At 44.2% G+C, this 26,685-nt stretch overlaps 1 protein-coding gene across 2 annotated transcripts in view; it reads right to left on the bottom strand.

The window, feature by feature from the left end:
- The window catches only part of sema5ba (sema domain, seven thrombospondin repeats (type 1 and type 1-like), transmembrane domain (TM) and short cytoplasmic domain, (semaphorin) 5Ba), a 227,406-nt gene that overhangs the window by 125,328 nt on the left and 75,393 nt on the right, over positions 1–26,685 (bottom strand). For both annotated transcript variants that reach the window (XM_080456598.1, XM_080456599.1), the window contains exon 3: positions 20,923–21,182. In XM_080456598.1, the coding sequence (XP_080312724.1) occupies positions 20,923–21,130 (208 nt within the window). In that variant the 5' untranslated portion in view covers positions 21,131–21,182. The remainder of the gene's footprint in view (positions 1–20,922; positions 21,183–26,685) is intronic.

Genomic DNA, 26,685 nt, shown 5'->3' with positions numbered 1-26,685 from the left:
GACTCCATAGATGGGTTTCCTGTTTGTAAACATGAGAGGATGATGCGCGCGCAGTGGCGGGTTGAGCCTGTAGAGGGCGCTATTACCCTAAAAATATCCTATACCCTATTACCCATAAAATAAATGGTCTTCACCAGGTTTAATGAAAGTAGATTAAATGATGCAGTTTGTAATATCTTCTTTACTCAATAAAAATGATTTGTCGGAAGTTGGATCTGTTTGTATATAATAGCAGCATTATGCCTATTATGCCTATAATAGCAGCATTATGCCTATCTAAATCCCGAAAATAACAATAGAGTGAATGGCGCTTCCGGTTCGTTCTCCCCCGCGCATGCGCAGATTGTGCACTCTGCTCTGTGATGACGTCGCGCGGAAACCCATCTATAGAGCACTGCAGAGGGGAGGTGTGTGTGTCTGTGTCCAGCTGATGCTCGTTGACGCTCGTTAATGTAATATACATCAAGGCAATTAATGTTTCTGCACTCAGTTTCGGACAAGAATTTTCCTTTTGGTCCTAAAAAACGCCGCTTATCAATTAATCGGTTAATGCAAAGCGCTGTGAGCTTGTAGATCGGCTATTTTCGGTGTGCGACATCGGCACGCAAACCAGTATAAATCAGGCTTTAGACCACAAGAGAAATGTCCTGACATGACATCTACAGCAGACGGTTTTCTTGTTAGTGTATAATAACATTAAATATAACAGGCAAAACATAAATAGAGGCCGATATCATCGACATAGATTCAGTACATTGTGCTCACTGCGTGGGTGAATGCCGCTGTGCTTCACAAACAACAGTGAACTGCACACTCGTTGTATTGTATGGTAAATTCTCCACTTGCTGGAGTACCGTCTAAAGCGCCCTTGAGCAAGTTCCTCCAGCAGCCCACAGCTGCTCCGAGGTCAGGACTGTACTCGGCAGTTTCGAGCGGTGCTTCTATGCAAGCGGTTTAAATCAGGTCACTGCTGAAAAAAGATCATACGTGCTCCGTCGCTTTTTCGTGTTTAACCCATTCAATCCGGGAACGCATCTGTGTCATCGGTGTCATTAAAAATAGCAGATATACAAGCTCGTATCGTGGCACCGAGTGCCGCGATACGAGCTTGAAGATCTGCTTTTTTTTTTTTTGTCGTGAAAATGTTGTGCAAATCTTTTAATATGTATGTTGTAAAGCGAACATTTTTAACCCCCGATCTGTGGTTCTGGGGGGTCCCTGGAACAACATATTTTGAGATGGGGGTCTGCGGCCAAATACATATCATTTTGGGTGGTCCTTGACATGGAAAAGTTTTGAGCACCACTGATATTATAGCAACATAATTTCAAAAAACTGTTAGAGATTTAGAAGACATTTGTAGAATCCCCAGAAGCAAAGATTTGAGCTACAAAAAAATTGCAGATCTACAAGCTCATAGCGCGGCATGAGCTTGTATATCTGCAATTTTTGAATAGCCAAAGAAATCTTAAAATGAGCACAGATGCATATTCCCCGGTCTTAATGGGTTAAATAAAGGTTATAATGGGGAAAAAAAGAAGTGAGAGTCAGTCAAGCTTTCTGGTGGCAGTTCAGCTGCGCTTGGCGGGACGTTGGGCCATACATGACTCTGGAGGTCTCCTGCGGAGTGGCACAAAGCTGTCCGGGACCGCCAGTCAGCCCCACTGATCCCTAATACAACCTGACGACCAAGTCAAACACAGGCCCCCGTCCAGCATACGCAGCGCGAATCACAGCGCCTGTTTGACACTCGCCTTCACAAATCAAAACCATTTCCAAGCGTCAGCATGGGGAGGCAAGGGGAAGTGGCCCGGCGGGGGGGGAGGGGGTGTGAGGGGGTGTGGGGGTCCTATGGTGAGAAATAAAAAGCCTCTGCACGTCGGTCTTGTGTACGACCAAGAGCGCGACCCTTTTAAATGGATTTCACCACATGAAGAGAGTCTAGAGCACAGGGGATTTGCCATATTTTTGCCTGTGTAGTACACAATATCGCAGCAGTCGCCCCGGTTAACTGGGGTAAATGGCTAGAAACGGTGGGCCTGGTTTAAATACCTTGACGGACATGCTTAGAAATGTGTTGGAAGTGTTGGAACGCACTTGATGGCTTTCCGCGTTCAAAGGAGTGGGAAAGGATGATGTCACAAATATACAGTTCACTGTAGTTGTTCAACCCCTTCATTTCCACCAAAAATGCCAAGAAACAATAGTTCACACCCTCACATTAAAGGATCATTTCAACATTCATTAACCCTGGTGTCCGTATTTTGGGCATGTCATTCAGGCAAAAGAAACATTTACAAAATGTTCGAAACAAATTAAAATCAAATAGATCTACAAGGCTATTTTGACTTTTATTTCAAAACAATTTTATAGGGCTTAAGTGGTTAAGAGCCAAGATATCAAAGCTGTGGTTAGAGGCATACATAACATTAGGGTGTAATACTGATAACCCTATTCATTATGGACGCAGTCATCAAACATTTAAACCTTAAAACCTTAATCTCCTTTTAAACTTTAATGTGGCTGGAAGATGCTGAATGGCTCTGGCTGTGAGACTGCACACACACACAAGTTTGTGGAGAAAGTTGGTGAGTGAGTGCAGCAGCTTTAGAGTGCGTGGAGTTGATTGGGCCCATATGTCCCTGTCATCTGGAGATGTCGTCTATAGAGGAAACACTAGAGTTAAGACTCATCATCAGACATAACTGCTGCTGTTACTGCTGCTACAGTACAATATGGCGTTCTATACAGTATATTATGCACAACACCAGAACAGTCCTTGACTAAAGACAGTCATTTTGTTTTAAATACTTATTAAACCCTATATACTGTGTGTTGTATGCTTACAGGCCAGCAAGAAATTGGCAGACATAGCCCTACATTCAAATGGGATCAGGTATTTGTTGAAGAGAATGAACACACGCTCAAATTGACCATTGTGTTTGTTCGAACACCTACAGTATAGGGGTTTAAATGTCAAGTGGCACCTCCAAAAACAAATTCACAACACAGCATTACACAACATTTTCATTATACACAGCATTTTTATCAATAGCAAATCAAATCACACTGACATTTTAGAAACTGAAGACAGTTTTAACAGGTACATGTGCAACTAAATGTTGCCTTCTAGAAATGTTCATCAAGCAACAGTCACAAGAAAGCAATACATTATTTATATAGTTTATTGCCCATAATGTACCAGGAGTAAGTTTTGTACCCCACATTATTGCCTTTGCATAGTCCATTTGATATTTGGCATTCTCTCTCTCACAGTTCATAAATATTTATCTTACAGTATATACATGTGCTTATACAAGACCCCTCTTTATTATTATTATTATCACACACACACACACACACACACACACACACACACACACACACACACACACACACACACACACACACACACACACACACACACACACACACACACACACACACACACATCTCTCTCTCTAGTTTGCGCTCATGCAATTATGCGTTTAGCTTCTGTGATGTGGCGTGCTGATGTTGAAGCCATATAAGGGCGGTCCGAGGAGAGGAGGAGGAGCCTCTGCATGTCTATCCTCTGATTAATGGCCGAACAGCCCGAGCCTCGGAGGCGGAGACACGAGCAGAGGGGAGTCAGGGTCATTTTTCTCACAATCTCGTGTAAACACACCCTCTATCGAGTTCAAGATTACGTGAGCGAGCGCGCGTGTGTGTTTGTGTTTGTGTTTGTGTGTGTGTGTGTGTGTGTGTGTGTGTGTGTGTGTGTGTGTGTGTGTGTGTGTGTGTGTGTGTGTGTGTGTGTGTGTGTGTATACACATGTAAAGCTATGGTCCTCCTAAGTCCTAAAATGGTATAACCTATTAAACCCTACTTTATCACGTCCACTAAACAGTGTCAGAGGGGTCTTAACAGCCAGGGCTGGGTGGGAGACTGGGAGTCATTATAAAAAGCAGTTTCATGGGACACCTCACGAGTATCTACGGTATGTTGACGAGCAAATGAAGAGGTATACAAGCCGCTTCGAAAAAGATTGCACTGTTCAAGGATCAGGGTAAAGATGACCGTAGCTTGAGGCTGAAAGGAGAATGGAGGGGAGATGGTGAGGTAATGACAGAGGCCAGAGGTACGGAGGAGGACAGCTGTTGAGCAGTGGTGGGAAGTAACTAAGTACATTTACTTAAGTACTGTACTTAAGTACAATGTTGAGGTATTTGTACTTTACGTGAGTATTTCCAATTTCCAGTACTTTTACTTCTACTCCACTACATCTCGGAGACAAATATTGTACTTTTACTCCACTAGAATTATTTGAACACTTTAGTTACTAGTTACTTTGCAGATATAAATTATTACGTTATATAACATACATTAACCACTTTATCCATATTTTATACCTAAGCTATTTGAAAATAGCCGATCTACAACGCATCAACGCATCAACGCATCACGACGCGTTGTGAGCTTGTAGATCTGCTATTTTCAAATATGTTAGTACTTTTACGTTTGGTACTTTAAGTACATTTTGATGCCAATACTTTTGTACTTTTACTCAAGTAAATTTTGAATTCCAGACTTTTCCTTGTAACAGAGTACTTCTACATTGCAGTATTGATACTTTTACTTAAGTAAAACATTTGAGTACTTTTTCCACCACTGCCGTTGAGGCATAACTTCAGTCCGTACAGTACTACAACCTGCGGGAGTGAGCTGGTTCAATCAGGAGACACGTTTGTGTGAGAATGAGGTTTCATTGTGCATGATTTGGCCTTAACCCCATCACAGATATATTACAGCTTTTATACTTATTCTGGAGAACATCCAGAAATAGAGTGGGATGCATTGTAAAGCGACAATTGACAGATGCTTTTAAGAAGTGACTTATTCTAGCTATAAAATAGGACCATTAAAGAAAGAGGAGATGATGTAGACCATAAAGAACGCGCCGCGGAGTGATGATAGATTAGGATAAAACGGCTCTCACTGAAGCCAATGCGCTCCTATAACAGCACAAACAGGAGCTCCTAGCGCTCAGTTCAAACAGTTTAGCGCTGAGCGTAAATCATTCCAAAATTCCAAATGAAGATCATTACGCGCGGGTAAACATTTCCCACATCATGAATATATCCCCGCGCAGGCTTGTAAAAGAGACTGAGGGGCTAAATATGATTCAGGGGCAAGCAGAGACAAAGAGAGAGAGAGCGTGTGTGTGTGTGTGTGTGTGTGTGTGTGTGTGTGTGTGTGTGTGTGTGTGTGTGTGTGTGTGTGTGTGTGTGTGTGTGTGTGTGTGTGTGTGTGTAGTGTGTGCGCGTGTGCTGGGGGAGTCGTGTGAGCTGTGAGCTTATTTACTCACTTAGAAAAGGCTTGGGTGACAGCGAGGGTCTGTCAGTGACTGACATTTATCCTCCTGCTTACAAGTGGCTTTATTTGCTCAGCCAGCTCCCTCCCCTCATAACTGTCTGCCCTGGGTGGCGGGCCGACGCAGGGACAATAAAACCGGATGAATATGAAAGCCTTACTCCCTCGCCGTCAGGCCCCGGGGCCCGGAGCCGGACTTGATGGACGATCATTGCGTTCCTTTTTTTCCCCCCTTTGCAATCGGCGGGCAGACGGATTAATGCATTAGCTAGCGGGTGTCGGAGGGGATGGGGGGGGGGGTGAGAACAGTCACCAGGACATTAGTCTTCGGGGACAGGAGTCATCTAACCTTTCCATCTTCTCGGGTGTGACAGCTTTTAAACATATGGCCTCTTCCCGAGCGAGTCTACGTGTCGGGGCGACGTTCAAGAGGCAGCACCGCGACCGGACTGTGAGTCGCTGTTCGCGATGACGCTGGCTTCGGTGAGGTCAAAGATGGCAAACGCCAGTGAAATGGTGAATGAGTCGACAGACAGAGGAGGAGGGAGAGAGAGAGGGAGACAAAACGCTGGGTAGAAAATACACACACGCATGCTTGTGTGCGTGTGTACACATCAACAGACATACTCTCGCACGTACGCACACAAACACACACACACACACGTACGCACACACGCACACACACTATCACATAACACAAGCGCGATCCAATCTGTTCCATCCGACCTGATGGAATGTGCGATTCCTTCAAGTTGGAGCACATCGGAATGGACATCCGATAAAGAACCAATCTTTCCTTGATCTAATCCAGTGAGTTTGGGCTGGAAGGTCAAACTCTCTGAGGGACAGATGGCGTCGGCCACTGGGGGTGTGATGGAAATACAGATGAACAGAGTCAAACAGTGACTAAGCCCTCCCCAATTAATCCCGGCTACTTGAAATGCCTTTGATGCCCGTGTATGTTTGTGTGACCCAAGAGAGCTTTCAGGAAGATGAAACAAACCGGCACCATTATAAACGACCCCGATCGGGCGTTGGATAAGAAATTTGAAAAGCTAGAATGTGAAGATTCAAACGAGAGTTGCAGTTTCATTGGAGAGAATGATGGATATCAAAGCAACCTCCTCCAATCCCTCTCTGCGTCCTGACCAGAAACATCTTTTATCGACACACACACACACACACAACAAGACTTCAATCACCTCTCTACTACATAACATACCACTGACAAATAACCTTGGAACGTCAAACTCTTTTTCCTGTTTAATAATAAATAAATAAAACATAAGCTTTGCTTTTCTCTTTAATTCCAACAGCAAGGCTGTTTGCTTAATTACTTCCTGCCTAGTAATAGAAAAATAAAAATCAACACAGCCTTTTGTAATTAGCATGATAATTGTGCAACTTGTTGATTTCCACCCCTGAAGAGCGTCGCTGTTTAATGAGCTATGAATGACACATATTGTGCTGAAGTTAGCTGTCCATCAAGTTAGCAGCATTCCTCCACAGCTGATGATACACAGGTACGTAGCATCTCGGCACTTAGGATTACACTCGTTTACAAGAGCGATAACGCTGAGAGGTGGAGTGACCTGGCGAGCGAGGTCAGACGGACCTGTGTTTACAAAATGGATTAGTGGACCACATCATGAACACGCAACGCTGCATGTCAGGCAATTTTGCACACTGGGAACAGTGCAATTATCACGCAATCGATCTATTTCGATTAATATAGAGGAACTTTACCCATTAAGACCTGGGACGCATCTGTGTCATTTTTTTATTTGAGCTAAAAAGCATTATTTTAATCTTTGGCTGTTCAAAAATAGCAGATATACAAGCTCATAGCGCGGCACCGAGTGCCGCGCTACGAGCTTGTAGATCTGCTATTTTTGAAAAATCGAGAAAATGTGTGCAAATTAATATGTTTATATTCTTTTAAAGCGAAAATGTTTAACTCGAATCTTTGCTTCTGGGGGTCCCTGGAACAAATTATTTTGAGATGGGGGTTCGTGGCCAAATTCATATTATTTTGGGGGTCCTTGCCATGAAAAAGTTTGAGAACCACTGATATAGAAACATACGTTTTTCCGAAAACTGTTGGGATTTGGAAGACATTTGCTAAGAATCGCCCTCAGGTCTTAATGGGTTAATATAGAGGAACTTAATATCAGGGTAATACGATTAAATCTGCATGTAACATAAGATTCACACTATATAGGCCACTAATAGCCACATAGGCATGTGCTGAAATAGATTAGGTGGCTCCGTATTGGCTAGGTTTCCCAGATTTCCGTAACCTCTCCCCCGTAACCTCAGCCCTCTCCCCACAGCAACCTGGATCTTATCAGGGCTGCCTCTTATCTGGCCCACATTCCTTTGAATATCTTCTGTTTAGTCTTCATATCTCTCACTTTCCCTGCCTCTAAAAACCCAGCACACAGCAAGAATCCTCTGTGTTCATTTAACACAGACGGGTCACCACTTTACACTCTTAGAGTTAACCACTTAAACCCTACAGGTATTACCCAGGGGACTATACAAGCCCCCCTCCTTTCTCCCTCTTTATGCCTCCTACAGTGTAGAGGGAAAACAGCTATTTTGTGGTGAAGAGATTCGGTGTAGAGTCTATACACCAAATCTCTTGATTGATTGAATACTTTATTTAGAAAGACATGGTAACAGTACATGGAAGTACAAATCACAATACAAGGTCCTCTAAACTGGATCGCTCATAAAAGCACTTGGCTTATTTAAAATGAGATCCCCGTGCACTCAAATCATGATGACATTTAAGAAGACATACAAATATACACTACTATGCAGAACATCATACAATCAGCTTACAGGTCACTGTTATGAAAAACAAGAAATATGTACAATAGACAGTTTTAGGAGGAGGGGAGGGGGAGGGGGGGTAGGTTAGGACTTCTACAGGGGCCAGTTTGGAATTGCAGCCTCCTGAAGGTGATTCTTTAGGGCAGTTTTGAAAGTGAGTAGGGTTTTACACTCCTTTACTCCTTTGGGTAGGGAATTCCACATTTTTGTTGTATAGCATGAGTTCATTCCCTTGTTTGTGCCAAATCTGGGTTGAACATGATCAGTGGAGCTATCTCTGGTGCTATGATCGTGGACTTCATTTACGTTTTGGAAGTATTTTGACAAATACAGGGGGATCCCAATGTTGTGTCGAATCTTGTAGACCAGGCCCAAGGCAAGTTGCCGTACTCTGTCCTCAACCCTGAGCCATCCAACCCTAGCAAAGTGAGCAGGGGTTAGATGGGTTGTATGATTCCTTCCCCCAAAATAGCCGATCTACAACATCACGCCTCACGTCGTGTCGCTTTGTGAGCTTCTAGATCTGTATTTGTCACTGAGCGTTCACCCCACAATATAGGGATGCTAGGGTTCACGTGGTCAAATTAACGCTGAGGATTTTGCTGCGCACCCTTCTGTCTCTCTCTTCCGCTGTCCCAGCATTTTGACTTGAATTACGGTTTCTGGCTGCACGGGGCTGTGCTGCAGATGGTGATAGAGGAGAGAGAGAGGAGGCTGTGCCGTGCTGCCTCAGTGAAGCACATCTCTCTGGCTCCATCCCTGCATCCCCCCACCACCACGCCCATCCCATCCGTCCCTTTCACTACTGATGAAGGAGTCTTCGGGTCAGGGTCAGTACAGAGAAAAAAGGGCCCGGGGATAAAGTGTAGTAGTACTGGGCAGACACAGGAGGGGAGATGCTGGGGGGGGCCAAGAGGGTAATAGGCTCCCAGTCAGCGTCCAGAAAAGAATGTCTGACTGTCTCTCACAAAACCGCCAGCGTAGCAACATACTCGGCCTCTGACAATTTGCCAGGGGGCTGCTGTGCTCTGGGTGGTGTGGAGCACACCTGTGTTCCTTTGATCGTGTGCGTGTGTGTGTGTGTGTGCGTGTGTGCGTGTGTGCGTGTGCGTGTGCGTGTGCGTGTGTGTGTGTGTGTGGCTGTGCCAATGCATGTCTGGATGTATGCAGAGAAAGTTAGAGTGAGTTTAAAGTTCCAGGACGGTCCAAACAGACATAGATTTATGGTGTTTGCTGAAAAAGGGACAGGGAGGGAGAGAGGACGGCTGGGGAGAATAAAGAGACAGCGAAAGATAGAAAGAAAGAAAGAAAGAAAGAAAGAACAAACGAAAGAAAACAAGGCAGTATAATAACAGTGTGGCCTCCCCCGAGGCTTGATCTTGATCTTGTAAGTTACTACGTGTGATGTTTGTGAAGGAAGCCCCACAAATCACAATGTGGTGTTCTGCTCTGTGCAAGCCGGCTGCTTGTGGGCATGTCTTAATGTGGTGACGGTCCATGTTTGCTTTGGACAAATGGAAATAGTAATCTTTATACATTTTTCACCAATAATAACAAAAGTGCTTCTACAAGAACAATGTTGGTGGACGAGACATACTTTCCACTCTCTTTATGAGCTCCACCAGGCATTTCCTGGTGCAGACTGTTCATTTTGCGTTCATATGGCCGGAAGTGGTTTTGTTTCACAACATATTTTTTTAGGAATAAACATACATTCTGGTCCGTGTTCTCGGCAGCTTTGCCTTCGGGCCAAGTGATAACATCGCAGCAAATTAGATAGTGAGTGTGGAGATGGCAAAGCCAAGTAATTTGCCTTGGTGCCTCTCCTTTATTCAAATAAAGTGGCAATAGAGGCTGAAGCGGGGGACCTATTTTCTGTTCCCCTTGCCTTTCCCCTGGACTATGAATCTGATATACTGACAGGCCATCAGTGGCTAAGAGGCGCGCCCCAGAGGCATGCTAAACAACGTGATGGAGCGCCATTCAACCGACTGACTGACTGATAGCTGCGCACACACACAGCACGGCTCTGATAGCACAGCCCAATTAGCCTCATTGTCATAATGAAAGGACAGCCAGACACAGACAGGGAGAGAAAGAGAGAGAGAGAGAGAGTGAGAAAGGAAGAGATAGAGAAAGTGAGAAAAATAATGAGAGAGAGGAGAAGAGAGCAAGACACACAGACAGAGAGTGAGACCGATATAAGGAGAGAGAGAGAGAGAGAGAGAGAGTAGAGAGAGAGAGAGAGAGAGAGAGAGAGAGAGAGAGAGAGAGAGAGAGAGAGAGAGAGTAGAGGCAGAAACAGAGGTTCTTCCTCCACTTTCCTTTCCAGTCAAAGTGTTATCGCCGCCTCAAAGGAACATCACTTTTCACGCGCCTCAGAGAGCCTCACTTCAGACAGCCCGGTGCGGCGAGGCTAAACGACAGCGCCATTACCCAGACGCCGTGATAGAGGAGCGGGGCACAATGCATTCCCTCTGACTATACCGCAGAGGGAACAAAAGAGAGTGAAGGGGAGGAGGAGTGATGGAAGGGAGGCAGATGAGCCGTGAGAGAGAAAGTGATAGCAAAAGGGAATGAAGAAGAGGAGAAGGATTTGGAGGGAGGGAGGGAGGGAGGGAGGAAGAGAGGCCAGGGAGATGAGAAGAGAGAGAGAGAGGGGGGGGGGGGGGGTAGGAGTAGCTGGTGTGAAAGTCTAAAGAGAGGACTTGAGAAAGATGGAGGGGACGATGAAGACGACTAGAGCAGTGGTTCTCAAAGTGGATTTCAGGGACTCTTTGGGTTCCTTTCGGGGGGTCTAAATTGACCCTTATAAGTATGTAACTCAGACCGCGTACAAATGGAACCAAATGGACCCGTTAGGGTCCACTTTAGTTCCATTTGTACACTGTCTGAGTTAAGGGGAGACCTTGAAATGCAAAAGTTTGAGAACCATTGGACTAGAGCCAGACCTTTTTTTTTTTACGACATCGTATCGACATGTATCGGCAATCGGCCCCTAAATCTGGCATCTGGTTGGGCTTTTAATGATGACAGCAGATACTGTGCTCACTCGTCTCACTTCAGGCATGGACCCATGACAGCCATCTGAGCTTTGGGTGAAGGTGACCCGCACCTTCAGATCCGTCTCACCCGCCGGGGGGGGGGGGGGGGAGACAAAAACCGAGCCCAGCTCTCTGTTTAAATAGAGATAGAGAAACCTGAGTGAAAGTGTCTCGTTGCTATCCGTCACTTCTTCTGTACACATGTCTGTCTGGGAGGAAGGTGCCTGTTACCTCGTGGAGGTGATGTGGAGGTGGCTCGTTTCGAGGGAGGGAGGGGGGGGCGTTACCTTTTCGGCAACCTTTCTCAAATCTGATGTTTAGGAGTGACTGTCCACACTGTTATTTTATTTGCGATAAGTTATTCGATCGTTTTTGCGTATTCATCACTCTACCGTATATTGGTTGCCGTGGTGACAACGTAACAACAACGTAGGCGTGATGCTTAACTTATACTCTATTGTATGATCGTGTCACTCACCGAAAATTGCCGATCTGCAGGCTCAACGTGAGCTTGCAGGTCGGCTGCAATTTCCGGCGAGAGACGCCGTGGTATGACGAAGTATACCGTAACTCAGGCTGTCTCCAGACTGAGACGCATCTTTAGAAATCTGATTTGAATCATATTTCATAAGACCTTGGAATGCGGTTCAAATCTGGAAAACGAATCCGATTCCAATCTGGATAGGCCAAAAAAATCTGATTTAAGCTGCCAGTCTAAACATACTGTAGATCCTCTCCGTTTAAACTCACCAATCTGCTGAGGTCCATAAAACCCACTTTTCACCCACACACACACGCCTTTTCATCATATTTCTTATGTAACCAAACAAAAAGGCAGGACGCCATACCGAGAGAACAACAACAACAACCCCGTCGCCACCTCTGTTCCAAGCTGTTATCAGCAGACCCACGGTGTTGTGTTGGAGAGCCAATATCGTCCTCCTCGATCGTATGTTGGCTGCAGGGTGGTGCATGGCTGTGGATGTGTGGGTTCGCGTGCCTCTGAACTCATATTTCATCTCTGTGGTGTCTGGAGCACCATGGGCAAATCATACTGCTTTTGGCACGGACACGGACACGGACACACACACACACACACACACACACACACACACACACACACACACACACACACACACACACACACACACACACACACACACACACACACACACACACACACACACACACACACACACACACACACACACACACACACACACACACACACACACACACACGTTTGTATTACTACACTTGCGAGGACTTCAACATCTCAGGAAGCCGATTTTATCATTGACTTCGTTTTTTTTGGGGGGCATTTTTAACCGCAAGTCTAAAGCCGGAAAATAGCAGATCTACTGCGACACGTTGTGAGCTTGTAGATATGCTATTTTCCGGTGTTTCACATCGCCGCACAACTACGTATAAAATAGGGGAAAATCTAACCCCAACCCCTTAAACCTAACCTCTAAAGGTCTAATCCTAAACTTAACCCCAACCTGAATCTTTTTCTAATTGTAAACGTATCTCTAAAAAAGAATTCAACCATAAAACAGCAACAAGTCTATTCCTCAAATTCTACTATACTTATGAGAATGTTTGGTCCCCACGAGTATAGTAATACAAACACACACACACACACACACCCAGCTGTGTCTGCGGGGTGTGATGGAGCAGACAGAGATGTGAGTAGGTGTGGAGGGCTGCGGGGGCCATCATCACGGTGAGGTGCAGATGGAGTCCGGCTGATGGAGAGCTTTGATTCTACCGCGCCGTAAAGTACCCAGTTTATCTCCCCCACATCCTCGCTTCATCTGGAGGCGATGTGTATCAGTGTTGTTGACGACACAACACGACCACTCCACCATACCTCGGGAGCATGTCACTGATAAAAAGTGTGTCTCTCGGCCTGTTATGTCAGCGGTTTTCAACGTGCGGTCCGGGGGACTCCCAGGGGACCGTCAGAGGGTTCCGAGGGGTTCCCACGAAAATGAGGAACAGATTATAGTAACCCATTAAGACCTGGAACGCATCTGTGTCACTTTTTCATTTGAGCTAAAAAGCATTATTTTACACTTTGGCTATTCAAAAATAGCAGATCTACAAGCTCGTAGCGCGGCACCGAGTGCCGTGCTACGAGCTTGTAGATCTGCAATTTTTGAAAAATTGTGAAAATGTGTGCAATATATATTGTTTAAAGCAAACATTTTTAACTCTATTCTTTGCTTCTGGGGGGTTCCTGGAACAACCCATTTTGAGATGGGGGTCGGCGGCCAAATACATATATTTTTGGGGGTCCTTGACATGAAAAAGTTTGAGAACCACTCATATAGAAACGTATGTTTTTTTCAGAATACTGTTGGGATTTAGAAAACATTTTTAGAATCGGCTTCAGGTCTTAATGGGTTAAATATAGTGTATAAGCATGACTATTCAGATCAGAGGTTTCATCCTCCCCACCTACAGTATATACTGGATAGACGGTTGTAGAATTCTGTGCTAAATCGAATGTAACAACAATGCTATTCTCTTATGGGGTCCCTGCCTGCCCTGGCACAAAACTTTGAGCATGTCATTACAGGCGAACATAAAAAAACATTTCCAAAAATGTCAAAGAATTTAAAAAAATTGTTATAGTTCCAATGTTTGGAACTATAGTCCATAGCGGCCCGCTTTGCGGCGAGATCAAAGCGTGTCATAACTCTCTCTCTCTATGGGTCTGGGTAAGCAGTCACGTAACTGCCAAGAATCAATGAGGTGCTACAAAGTAAGGATAGCAGGTACACATGAAACCTAGCAACTGTCTAAAATAACATACTATCTACAGTAAATAACGTACATAGCATCAGTGGACAGCATACATCTAAATACGTAACCGACATACTGTAAATCTGGATAACATAGTGCGTGGGGATGACGTGGAGGCTGAAGAGCTTTAAAGACAGCGGTGCACAATAACTATCGCAGTCTGAACTGACAGCAGTATGTGAGCTTGTAGATCAGCTATTTTTGCTATAAAAAATGCTACATGCCAAAATGGGGTTGAAAGTGATTAACCCATTAAGACCTGAGGCTGATTCTTACTAATGTCTTCAGTTTTCTTTAAAACGTATGTTTCTATATCAGTGGTTCTCAAACTTTTTCATGTCAAGGACCCCCAAAATGTGTTTGGCCGCCGACCCCCATCTCAAAATGTTTTGTTCCAGGGACCCCCCAGAAGCAAAGATTTGAGTAACAAATGTTCACTTTAAAGAATATATACATTCAAAGATTTGCACAAATTTCCTCGATTAAAAAAAATAGCAGATATACAAGCTTGTAGCGCGGCACTCAGAGCTTGTATATCTGCTATTTTTGAATATCCAAAGTGTAAAATAATGCTTTTTAGCTCAAATAAAAAAATTACACAGATGCGTCCCAGGTCTTAACACATTAACCGCCAAGAACGTAGTCCTACGGTCCGTTAAATCCAACTGTTAAGCGCCGAGACCGTAGCCCTACGGGCTGCGGTCTTTTCGCGCATGCGCGGTCCGGGTGCACTTTCGGAATTTTTTTTATCCACTTCCGTTTCCGGTTTGATGACCGGAAATAGAATTATTTGGGATCCGGTTTTGACGATCACGCCCGCTCCCATTCTACAGACGAAACTGAAACTCAATTCTCTTCCTGTAGTTTTTTCTCCTCGCATTTCACTGTTTAACGTAATCCGCTCTAACTACAACATGGATACCCCGTTTGACACGCGATCTTCACTGGGAGATACAGGGAGATCTCGCGGATGTAAACAGACCGTGTAGAGCTCAATCTTAAGGATTTTAACAAGATCTATGGCGACATGAAAAAAACAAAAAAACAACAAAAACACCTTGGCACTGGTGAGTACATTATGAGATTAACCTCTGGCGGTCGATGTGTTAATGGGTTAATTTGCAAACACGAAAACTTGTCTATAACATGTGTGTCACATGTCACATGTAGTTGGATGGGTGTGGATTGAGATGAAATAACATGAAAATATGCATGAAATAACTGAATTTGAGGTTAAATGCGAACGCTAGGGGTGGCAGTTGCCACCATCCCCTGGGACCCCAAACGTCGCCCTGGTTCAATCAAAGTATCCCAGGGTGTAACCGGAACAGCTTAAAATGCAGAGGATGCTGTACCGCCTCTGATCCTGGAGGCTCTATACTCACACTGACACACATTGGCAGGATTAAAAGCCAAACCCTGACATGCATCATGCACATGCACCACTTCAATTCAATACATGAATGGAACATTCACGCACGCACGCACACACACGCGCGCAAGCATGGAAATGCACAGAGCAGCTCACAACACACGCACACACACACACACACACACACACACACACACACACACACACACACACACACACACACACACACACAGCACACCATCATCAGCATCACAACACCATCTTTCAATCCCCACGGGCCCGGCCCCTCTGCCCTGCTCCAGGTGAGCGAGGGGCAGCGCTTCAACAAACTGCTATAAAACGCTCATCAATCACGGAGGCTAATCTTCAGGTTCTCGCTGACACCTTCATTGTGCCCGGCCTTTCTATATGGCTGCCTCCGCATAAAAAGGACCCCGTGCACAGGCCCTTTTGACGGGCCAGCCGTGCATGCACCTCCTCCTCGGCCTCCTCCCCCGACCGTGAGAGCCATTCTCAAGTGGCGGTGCCCTTTGAAGTGAGGCACCGACAGAGGTTCCGACTAATCTGGACATCTGGGGACCCAGCTGAGGGCCAGGACGGGTGAATGGAGAGGTAGAGAACCCCCCCCCCCCCCCCCAGCGCATAGGTGATTATACGCACATGACTTTGAGACAGAAAGTTGGCTGTTTCTATACCTGGCTTGTGCACGGTGGTGTAAAGTAACTAAAGTATATTTACTCAAGTACTGTACTTAAGTACAGTTTTGAGGTATTTTCACTTTACTGGAGTATTTCCACATTTCTGTACTTTTACTTCTATTTTTACTCCACTACAATTATTTGAAAACTTTAGTTACTAGTTACTTTGTAGATTTTGATTATTATTACAAAACCGATATTACACAATTCAGCCCTATATACATTTCGGCCATTTGAAAATAGCCGATCTACAAGCGCACAATGCGTCGCGATGCGACGCATTGTGAGCTTGTAGATCGGCTATTTTCAAAATATGTTTTAAACATTTGAAAACTTGGGACATTCTGCATAATGAGTACTTTCTACTTGTGGTACTTTAAGTCCATTTTGAAGCCAATACTTTTGTACGTTTACTCAAGTATATTTTGCATTCCGGACTTTTACTTGTAACAGAGTACTTCTACATTGCAGTATTGATACTACAATACATTTGAGTACTTTTTCCACCACTGCTTGTGCACGTGTGAACGTTAAAAATCATACGACGATGCATTCTGTTTTCTCCACACATGATTCTGCAGCGCCCCTGACAATATTAGCAATTGTGTTTATATTACAGGTTTGCGATTCCACAATGATGAAAAGAGCCCGTCTCGCAGTATATATCTTTGTGATGCATTTCCTCCGGCTGAAACCCAGGTGTATTATAAGCCTACTGTAATACACGGCCACAGGACAGAGAGGGGAAGAGTGTCGGAAAGCAATACTTTACTGTAATAAAAAACAAAACAAGACAGCATGAAGAACCGGAGGAAATGTCTATAATATATTTTCGGAAGGGGGTTTGGCTGTTATTTCCAATCAGACAAAACCACTGTCGGCTACCACTTCAATTTAGGCGTTTCTTTCTTTCTGATTCCCACTTTTTCTTTCCATTTTTCTTTCCCTTCAATCTTCACCACAGGTAAAATATTTTGTTTTTAACCCATTAAGACCGGGAACGCATCTGTGTAATTTTTAGATTTGAGCTAAAAAGCATTATTTTACACTTTAGATCTACAAGCTCATTTACACTTTAGCTATTAAAAAATAGCAGATCTACAAGCTCATAGCGCGGCACCGAGTGCCGCGCTACAAGCTTGTAGATCTGCTATTTATGAAAAATCGTGAACATGTGTGCAAATCTTTGAATATATATATTTTTAAGCGAACATTTGTAACTCAAATCTTTGCTTCTGGGAGGTCCCTGGAACAAAATAATTTGAGATGGGGGTCGGAGGCCAAATACATATCATTTTGGGGTCCTTGACATGAAAAAGTTTGAGAATCACTGATATAGAAACATACGTTTAAAAAAAAAACATTTGGATTTAGAATACATTTTGTAGAATCGGCCTCAGGTCTTAAGGGGTTAAAAAGGAACAAAAACAAGTCATAAATACACATCAATTCTGTGTGTGTTTACCCTTCATCCCACCATATCTACTGTATCAGTGACTCCCTGCAGGTTCAAACAATCCTGTCCCATTTCATGGCATGTTGTTTGTTAGCTTGTGCCACAGATGAACAGACTCGATAGGATAGCGATTAGCGTTGTCTACTGCGCACAATGTTCTCTGTCTATCGACATCTTTCCCTACGTCATTATTTTTGCTTCTTCTTGACCTGTCTGGGTCACACAGCATGATATTAGAGTTTTTCATAATCGCTATTAAGACACATTATCTACCCATTTTCTCAAAACTTTCAATACATAACAAATCTTCAAACATACATTCACAAAACCCCTGACTCTTCTGGCACAATCAAACGATCGCCTCAAATCCATTTGTGCTAAAAAAAAATCAAACAATGCTTTCAGGTCATACAAACAATACATAACCACTATACTGAGCATTCATTAGACGCTACTTCAAAACATTGAGAACACAGCGCCCAGGGCCTGTAATCACAACTTAGTATGGTGAATAATATATAACTGTAAGTACTGCCAGCAATACAGTATTGAATATCTGTATATTCAGCACTTGCATACAAATACAGTAAGCCCAATAGGCACATTACTGTAAAACTCAAAAACATTGTGCAACCACTAAATCAAAGGAGATGAGAACCTCATTCTATTTACTATGCAACGTTGTCTCCTGGAAGAGATATTCCCACCATAGACCTTCCACCCACCAAAACTCTTCTACTGGGTTGAGAGAAGGGCCGTACAGTATGTTGGAAGGCTAACATTTATTTAATGTAGTTGTGTTCAACGTACCGTATGTTCAGGAGTAGAGACCACCCTCTGCTTATCACGGCCACTCCCCGTTCTCAATCGCTTCCCTATCTACCACACCTGCCTTCACTCATTAGCCACTCCCCATTCGCAATCACCCGTATCCACGACACTTGCCTCCACTCACCACAGCCAATCCTTGTTGCAATCACCACAGTATAAATACACCTGCGATCTTTCAATCAACTTATTTATTCTGCTTCACGACAGACAAAACATGGTTTGTGAGTACTGAGCTTGTCGATCGGCTATTTCTGCAATTCATTGCCTTCAAGTTTGTCGTCCTCCTTCCGCCCCAACCTCCTCCGTCCTCCTCGATTCTCGCTCTTCTTCCTTCCGCCTCAATTTCTCTAGGAATCCAGGGGACAGTGACGGAGCAGAGACGACCGACCGCTCCCCGAGTAGAGCATCGATGGCCGTCAGCTCCTGAGACTACACCCCCACCCTGAGTCTCGCCCTGACCTTGGGGTTCCTCATCCCGTTCCACATTCATCTCATTACGTTTCAATACATTGTTAAACTTAAGCAGAGGTGTGGTCTCTTACTAGTGAATTGCTGGTTGTTGGTGAACCAACTGGAGTATCTGGACACCACAGTTCAATCTGAATTGTCCCAAACCATAACATAAGACAGGTTACACTGCCTGCTGCTCACACTCAAAACTAAAAATCCTGAAAAAGAAAATCTCTTCCTCCTCTGCCTCCTAGAGTGTTTCCATCCATTGTCGGTATCAACATTCAATGCATCTATATGGCACCTGTGCACTCTGAGCTGAGCTTATATTCTGTCCATTTGGTTCCATCACATCATTAGAAACAAGTCTAAACTATTTTGCGTTGTTGTGTGTAAACAATGTTGTAGATGTGTTTCACTTTTGTCGCCCGTGTTTACACACTTTGCAACACCACAGTGCATCACAGTCCAAAATCTGCTTATTGACCGTTTTAACCTCATGAAACCTAAAGCATCCCTATTCTGGGGGAGAACATTCGGTGAAAATAGCCGATCCACAAATAGATTCTGCAAATAGATTTGGTGTAGAGGGAAATAACAAACACACACACACACACACACACACACACACACGTCACACACACACACACACACACACACACACACACACACACACACACACACACACACACACACACACACACACACACACACACACACACACACACACACACACACACACACACACACACACACACACACACACACACACACCTAGTATAGAGCCCTGGCCCCCTGGGGGGAACCCGGTCAAATAAGTATAGGTATAGGGTTTAAGGTTTTGCAAAAAGATTGATTCATTTGACAAATGGGGTTAGGCCACAACATGAAGATTTCATGTGTGTGTGTGTGTGTGTGTGTGTGTGTGTGTGTGTGTGTGTGTGTGTGTGTGTGTGTGTGTGTGTGTGTGTGTGTGTGTGTGTGTGTGTGTGTGTGTGTGTGTGTGTGTGTGTGTGTGCATACAGCATATTTGAGTCCATCCCAGCTGTGTACATCAGTACACAGCATCTCAGACATGCAGTGATATGAAAAGGCAGGCAGGATGTAAGGCTTGTCTATACAGGGAGCCGTCCCTTACGAGACACACAGGAGACGTCTCCCGTCTTCCTTCCAGCGCTGCACGAAATGTTCAAACATGGCAGTAACAACACCTGCGCGCGTATTACCATATCAACCGGACCACAACCCTTTGAAAAGAAAAGTCTGTTAAAAGAACTATGCATACCCAAGCAGGTTTGAATATGTGTACAAAGGAGCTTTCTTAGGGGTTCCTGTGTAACGTTATGCATCGGCAACTTGACAGGACCTTTGGTCTACGAATACCACACAAAGTGGATGCTTCCTTATGGGTCCATTTCCACTCTCAAAGTTAAAGCTGCAATCCATAAGATATATGTTCTACATGGCATTCAAACGCTGGCCTCACCGCACAAGGGCTGACATTTCTACTGCTGAGCTATGAGACGGAACATTGACTCGGGAACAGGAGATATTGCACTTTGAGCTTCAGCCAATATACCTCTTGTCAACGAGCATGTGGTTCCTACCCGAACACAGGTTCTGTGTCTTAGTACAGTGGTTTTCAACCCTTTTCGTAACAAGGTCCATTATTTATTCGGCATTTGAGCCTGGACGGACCACCGTTTGATGAGATTTAGCCTCTCAGACCCAAAACATCGAATATTTTGTCCACAATTCCATGCTGTATTGATGTTGGTACCATAGGAGAGATAACAGGCCAACGTTGATCAAAATAACAATTCTTTAAGTAATGCAGACGTTTAACAATAATTTAACTCTTGAGAGCGTAAAATGAAACCAAATGGACCCGTAAGGGTCCATTTGGTTTAATTTTACGCTCTCAAGAGTTAAAGATGAAATACTGTTACTGTTTCAACCAATAAGCCGTCAGCAGTACGGAATTTTTCCTCCGGAGATTTTGAACCCCCCCCCCTCTATGCCAGATATCAGACACGCTAGGGCAACCTATAGAGGAGGTGACGTTCTCACCTTGGACGGACACCTTGGGGTGCTCTCTCTTGGCGCACTCGGGTCGTGACAGGGAGGGGTCCGCCGCCAGCAGCGAGGGGGGCGGGGTCGGGGCGGCGGGCAGCGACGACGGGGTGTTCTGGGAAAGCGCGGAGGGGAGGAGGACGAGGACGAGCAGGTGCAGGCCGGCCACAGACGAGGGGGCGGAGTCCCGCGAGGGCGCGGTCATGGTGACGAGCTCTACTCCTCTCTAGCTGCCAAGGTGGGCCTCTGAGATGTAGCTGTGAGAGAGAGAGAGAGAGAGAGAGAGAGACAGAGACAGAGAGTATGAGACATGGATTAAACCTGTTAAGGCCGGGAAAGCATCTGTCATTTTAGATTTTAAACCACTTTAACCATTATCTTATACTTTGGCTATTAAAATAGCCAAAGTAGCAGATATACAAGCTCATAGCGCGGCACCGAGTGCAGCGCTATGAGCTTGTAGATCTGCTATTTTTTTTAAATCATGAAAATGTGTGCAAATCTTTGAATATATACTTTTTAAATCGAACATTTTTACTCAAAATTAAAATATTTTGTTCCAGAGACCCCCAGAAGCAAAGATTTGAGTATGTTACCCATTATAAGGATAAATCTACCCTCTTGGGTCCTTTTCTTGTTCGAGAATGAATGGAATATTTTTATTAATGAGAATTGCCGGGGCCCTTTTGTTTGAGCTGTACGAGGAGAAGTCAACCTGTTCAACCCAGTTCCTCTTCAATTTGGTATGTTCAATGCCAGATAAATGGGTTTCCTGCAACGGTGCAACTGAAACTTTCTATTTTTTCATTAAATGACAGATTTTTTTTCCCTCTTAATCACATGGCCACAACCCTTTATATTCCAAGAGGCCCTCTTGAGAACCGTGTTCATGTCCCATATATTTTTATAAAATCTTAATAACAGTACAAATGCAGTACAAAAACTATTATGTACCCAAGGGAAGGAATGGGAAACAAACAAAACAAAGAAATAACAAGGTCAAACAAAAATACACCCAATTCCTACCAGCCTCCCTCCTGACCTCCCTCATAATTGCTTTTATGAAATATCTTACACACTGTGTGTCTTAGAGACAGTTTATGGAGGATGCTTCTGAACTTAAGCCCCACAGGTTAAGGTTATGTCTGATTTATACTTGGTATACGTGTCACACACAGATCTACAAAGCCCCCATGTTGTGAGCTTGTGCGCCGGGTATTTTGGGTCAACTATAAGATAAGTATATAAGTCATCCTTTAGACAAAGCCAAGAGAAAGACATGTCATGGTGACCGTGAACTTTTATTCAACAGAGAGAGAGAGAATGAGAGAGAGAGACTGAGAAAGTAAGTCCCAGAATAAATGTAAGGACTAACAATATAACCTGAAAGTTCTACATCTATAGGCTTTGGAGAGAAAAAGTGGCCTTTGAGTCACTTCAGAACCATTTCTCCTTTCAAGCGCTCCTGTACTAAATTCCTAAGGGAATGGGGGGGGGGTTCTTGGGCGCACAGAAGGTCATGTCGATAGCGAGGGAAAATAGAAGGCGATTGAAAGGCGTATAATCCTTGAAGTCAAGCCACAACATCTGTAAGGTGAAAGACGAGAGGAGAGGTTATCTGAGTGTGGCTGTAAGGGAAAGACAGGTCGACCAGAGAGATGTGGTGCACACGGGGGGATTGGATAGTACAGTGAGCCTGCAGAGAGTGGGGAAAAAAACTAAAAAGAGAGAATGAGATGGACATGGAACGGTGGAAAAACAATGGAGAGGAGCAGCGGTGGAAAAAGTACTCAAATGTTTTACTTGAGTAAAAGTATCAATGTTGCAATGTAGAAGTATTCCGTTACAAGTAAAAGTCCGGAATTCAAAATTTACTTGAGTGAAAGTACAAAAGTATTGTTACTGTATCAAAATGTACTTAAAGTACCAAAAGAAAAAGTACTAAAATGTTTGAAAATAGCAAATCTACAAGCTCACAAGAGCTTGTCTATAATATCATAATTTATATCTGAAAGGTAACTAGTAACTAGTTACCTTAAGTTTTCAAATAATTATAGTGGAGTAAAAGTACAATATTTGCCTCTGAGATGTACTGGAGTAGAAGTAAAAGTATAGACAATTGGAAATACTCCAGCAAAGTAAAAGTACCTCAGCATTGTACTTAAGTACAGTACTTGAGTAAATGTACTTAGTTACTTTACACCACTGGACATGGAACGGTGTAAAAACACTGGAGAGGAGCCTTCAGCAGTCAGCGACTGACCCCTGACCTCCCCCCACCCCCAAGATAATTACTTAAATTGTGCAATTAAACTTTGGGAGTTCATTTAACGGCTGATTAACATTGGGAAATGGAATGCGATTGTGAGGTTCAATGGGGCACGAGTTTCCATGAGTCGAAAACGAAAGACCAGAGCCGCTAGTATCCACTTAAAATCTACGACTTCCTAGACACCCTGTGTTTGGGCTGGGAAAACGTCTGCACAGCTATTTTCTTAGACCCCCTAGACTCAGTCATCCTTGTTTTATTATTACATTTACTGTAAGTTTAAGTCTGTTAAAGTCCTATGCAGATAAATTCATAAATAAGTCTAAGTACTTATATCTAACCCCTCCAAAAAACGAGTTTGGGTGCAGTAAGTATGCAAGCAGATCCATTTTGCACACACACACGCACACACGCATGCGCACGCGCACACGCACACACACACACACACACACACACACACACACACACACACACACACACACACACACTCCTTTCGCTTCCTGAGTAAATGCAATCTCCTGCAGACATAACGTATGAGCGCGTGGCACCGGGCTGAAAACGAGCAGTTCATCATCTCCCTCACTGTGCGCTCTTTACAGTGTTAGCTTAGCCAGGTGTAATATCATTAAAGTAGATTAAAAAACTGAGCGCATCACATTTGTGCGCTCACTTTGGTGGGGTTAGGTCTCCGTGTAGTGTTTTTCTCACTAATGCTACGATCAATAACAAATTATTAGCTTGGTTGAGTTGCAAATCAACCATATTGCCTCGCAATCAATTACACAACCCCCCCCCCCCACACACACACACACACACACACACACACAAATACACACACATACTGTACACACGCTACAGCTGGTAGCTAATTAGGGAAATGCACTGAGTGCTGGTGTTTGTCAATGCAGTACAGTGGAGTCAACAGGGCCCTTGGCTTCTGCCAACAATGGTCCAGTTGATAGAGCGTTCAATGCACTCCAAAGTCAGCTTGACTCAGCTGAGGTTGGACGGAGCTCAAATTTAAACAGCACTCACGGGTTCACTGCCATTGGTGGGTTGACACACAGCACTGTGCACAGGGCCACACAAAAGTAAATGAACAACGCTCTCCTCCTGTCAACAACAGCGTGCCTCGGAAGAAATGTTAGTCCCCCCCACACTCCCCCCCCCCTCGCTCCTCCCAAAAACCAGTGGAGCTGCACAACAGAAGAAGACTGTGTGATTGTACTGGCCATTTAGAAGGCAAATTGTGTGTGTGTGTGTGTGTGTGTGTGTGTGTGTGTGTGTGTGTGTGTGTGTGTGTGTGTGTGTGTGTGTGTGTGTGTGTGTGTGTGTGTGTGTGTGTGTGTGTGTGTGTGCGTGCGTGTGCGTGTGCGTGTGCGTGTGTGTGTGTGTGTCTCTCTCTAAGGTCCCACTGGCCAGTGCCCCACTTTGTTGGATTCAGGAGGAAACTCATCGGGGAAACTTAAAACCTGTTCCGCTGGTTTTGGGGTCTGGTCAGATTGGCCAGATCTGAACAACCTCTGTGTCCGCACTGGAGTGTCCCTGGAGTGGGTGTGGTCTGACTCAGGGACTGAGGGTCTCAGAGGACATTATAACTGACCCCTTCGTCCAGGTCAGGGCAACGGTCACCTACTGTTTGCTGGTCAACTCCAGGGGAAACTCGCTTGTCTTCCCTTTACTGATCACTCTGTCTCAGACTCATTCCTTAAGAACACTGCACTGCAACGAGGACATAATAACTTTCACAGTAAAAGCCAGACTACAAGTCCTTCCCACCAGACTCAATCTTCTCAAGCACCACACCACAGAACAGGGCACTGAAACACTGCCACACATCTTGAATGGCTATTATGCATACAAAGAGTTGTACATATAGCACGCCATGACAGAATAGTGGAACTCATAGCAAATGGCTTTTCAAAATATCATGCGTCCTCAGTGAGAATGTACAAACATTCCTGTGTCATTCCATCCACGTTTCATCTCTGTGATAACCCAGACATCTTTACATCTTTGACAGCTAATACACCAGACGTTGTTGTGTGTGTGTCTGTATTAGAGATAGCCAGCACCTTTGACCCTAGCCTTGAAGAAGCTGTTATGACCAAGGTCCAATCACTTCTACATACCATCTCAGAGCTGGGCTTTGAGATGGTATGTAGACTATTTGTTTTTATATTTGGCAGCCAGGACATATATACCCACATAGGCCTACTGGTTGTTATAGAGTTAAACTGGAGCACTTCATTCCTTTTGGTGTTTTCTTCAGATGTTAAAAACGTAGGTCTGCAGCTGTTTTACTTGAGATTATTTAAATAATTTACGTTTTATTGATGCTTTTGTTTTGTATTGTATGTTGTAATCTCTGCTAGTTGCTTCCTTAGCCAGGGCTCCCTTGCAAAAGAGATCTAACATCTCAATGGTGCTGTACTCGCCTGGCTAACCACTTAAACCCTATCTGAGTCCCTCAGGTATCTATCCTTGGCCCACTCCTTTTTTCACTCTACACAGAATGTCTTCACCGCTGATCTGAAAGCTACAACGTTTGTGACGCATTGTGAACTTTGTAGTCTATTCGGCTGGTAGGCTATTCAGCTATGCTTGCCAAATATTCGCCTCAGGATAGGGACGGGTTCATGAGGTTAAGTAGAAATAAAAAAAATCTAAATTATATAGCGAATAGCCTTGAGTCACATTCAATTGCTGAATCCTGAAAGCACACTTCTACAAATCTCCTCATAAGTCTAAGCGCTGGACTGGACAGCGAGGAATGCTGGAGATAAGGAGAGATAAGCAGGGAACTGCCCGGCCTGTCAGCTTGGCATCGACACACAGGGATGGAGCTGTGCTGTGCAGAAAGACAAGTGTGTATGTGCACCAGTGGTGGAAAAAGTACTCAAGTGTTTTACTTAAGTAAAAGTATCAATACTGCAATGTAGAAGTACTCTGTTACAAGTAAAAGTCCGGAATTCAAAATTTACTTGAATAAAAGTACAAAAGTATTGGTATCAAGATGTACTTAAAGTATCAAAAGTAAAAGTACTAAAATGTTTGAAAATAGACGATCTACAAGCCCAGTTAGCCCACAACGCGTTGCGATGCGACGCGTTGTGAGCTTGTAGATTGGCTATTTTCAAATAGTCTAGGTATAAAATAGGGCTAAAGTGGTTAATGTAAGTTTTATAATGTAATGATTTATATCTGCAAAGTAACTAGTAACTAAAGCTTTCAGAGTAAAAGCACAATATTTGCCTCTGAGATGTAGTGGAGTAGAAGTAAAAGTATTGGATATTGGAAATACTCAAGTAAAGTACAAATACCTCAAAATTGTACTTAAGTACAGTACTTAAGTAAATGTACTTAGTTACTTTCCACCACTGATGTGCACGCACGCACGCACGCACGCACGCACGCACGCACGCACGCACGCACGCACGCACGCACGCACGCACGCACGCACGCACGCACGCACGCACACACAGACATCA

Source organism: Gymnoscopelus braueri (assembly GCF_963280865.1).
Source record: "Gymnoscopelus braueri genome assembly, chromosome: 18".
NCBI lineage: Eukaryota > Metazoa > Chordata > Actinopteri > Myctophiformes > Myctophidae > Gymnoscopelus > Gymnoscopelus braueri.
Note: the sequence above shows the minus strand (reverse complement) of the source record. Positions and strands in the feature narration are given on the sequence as shown.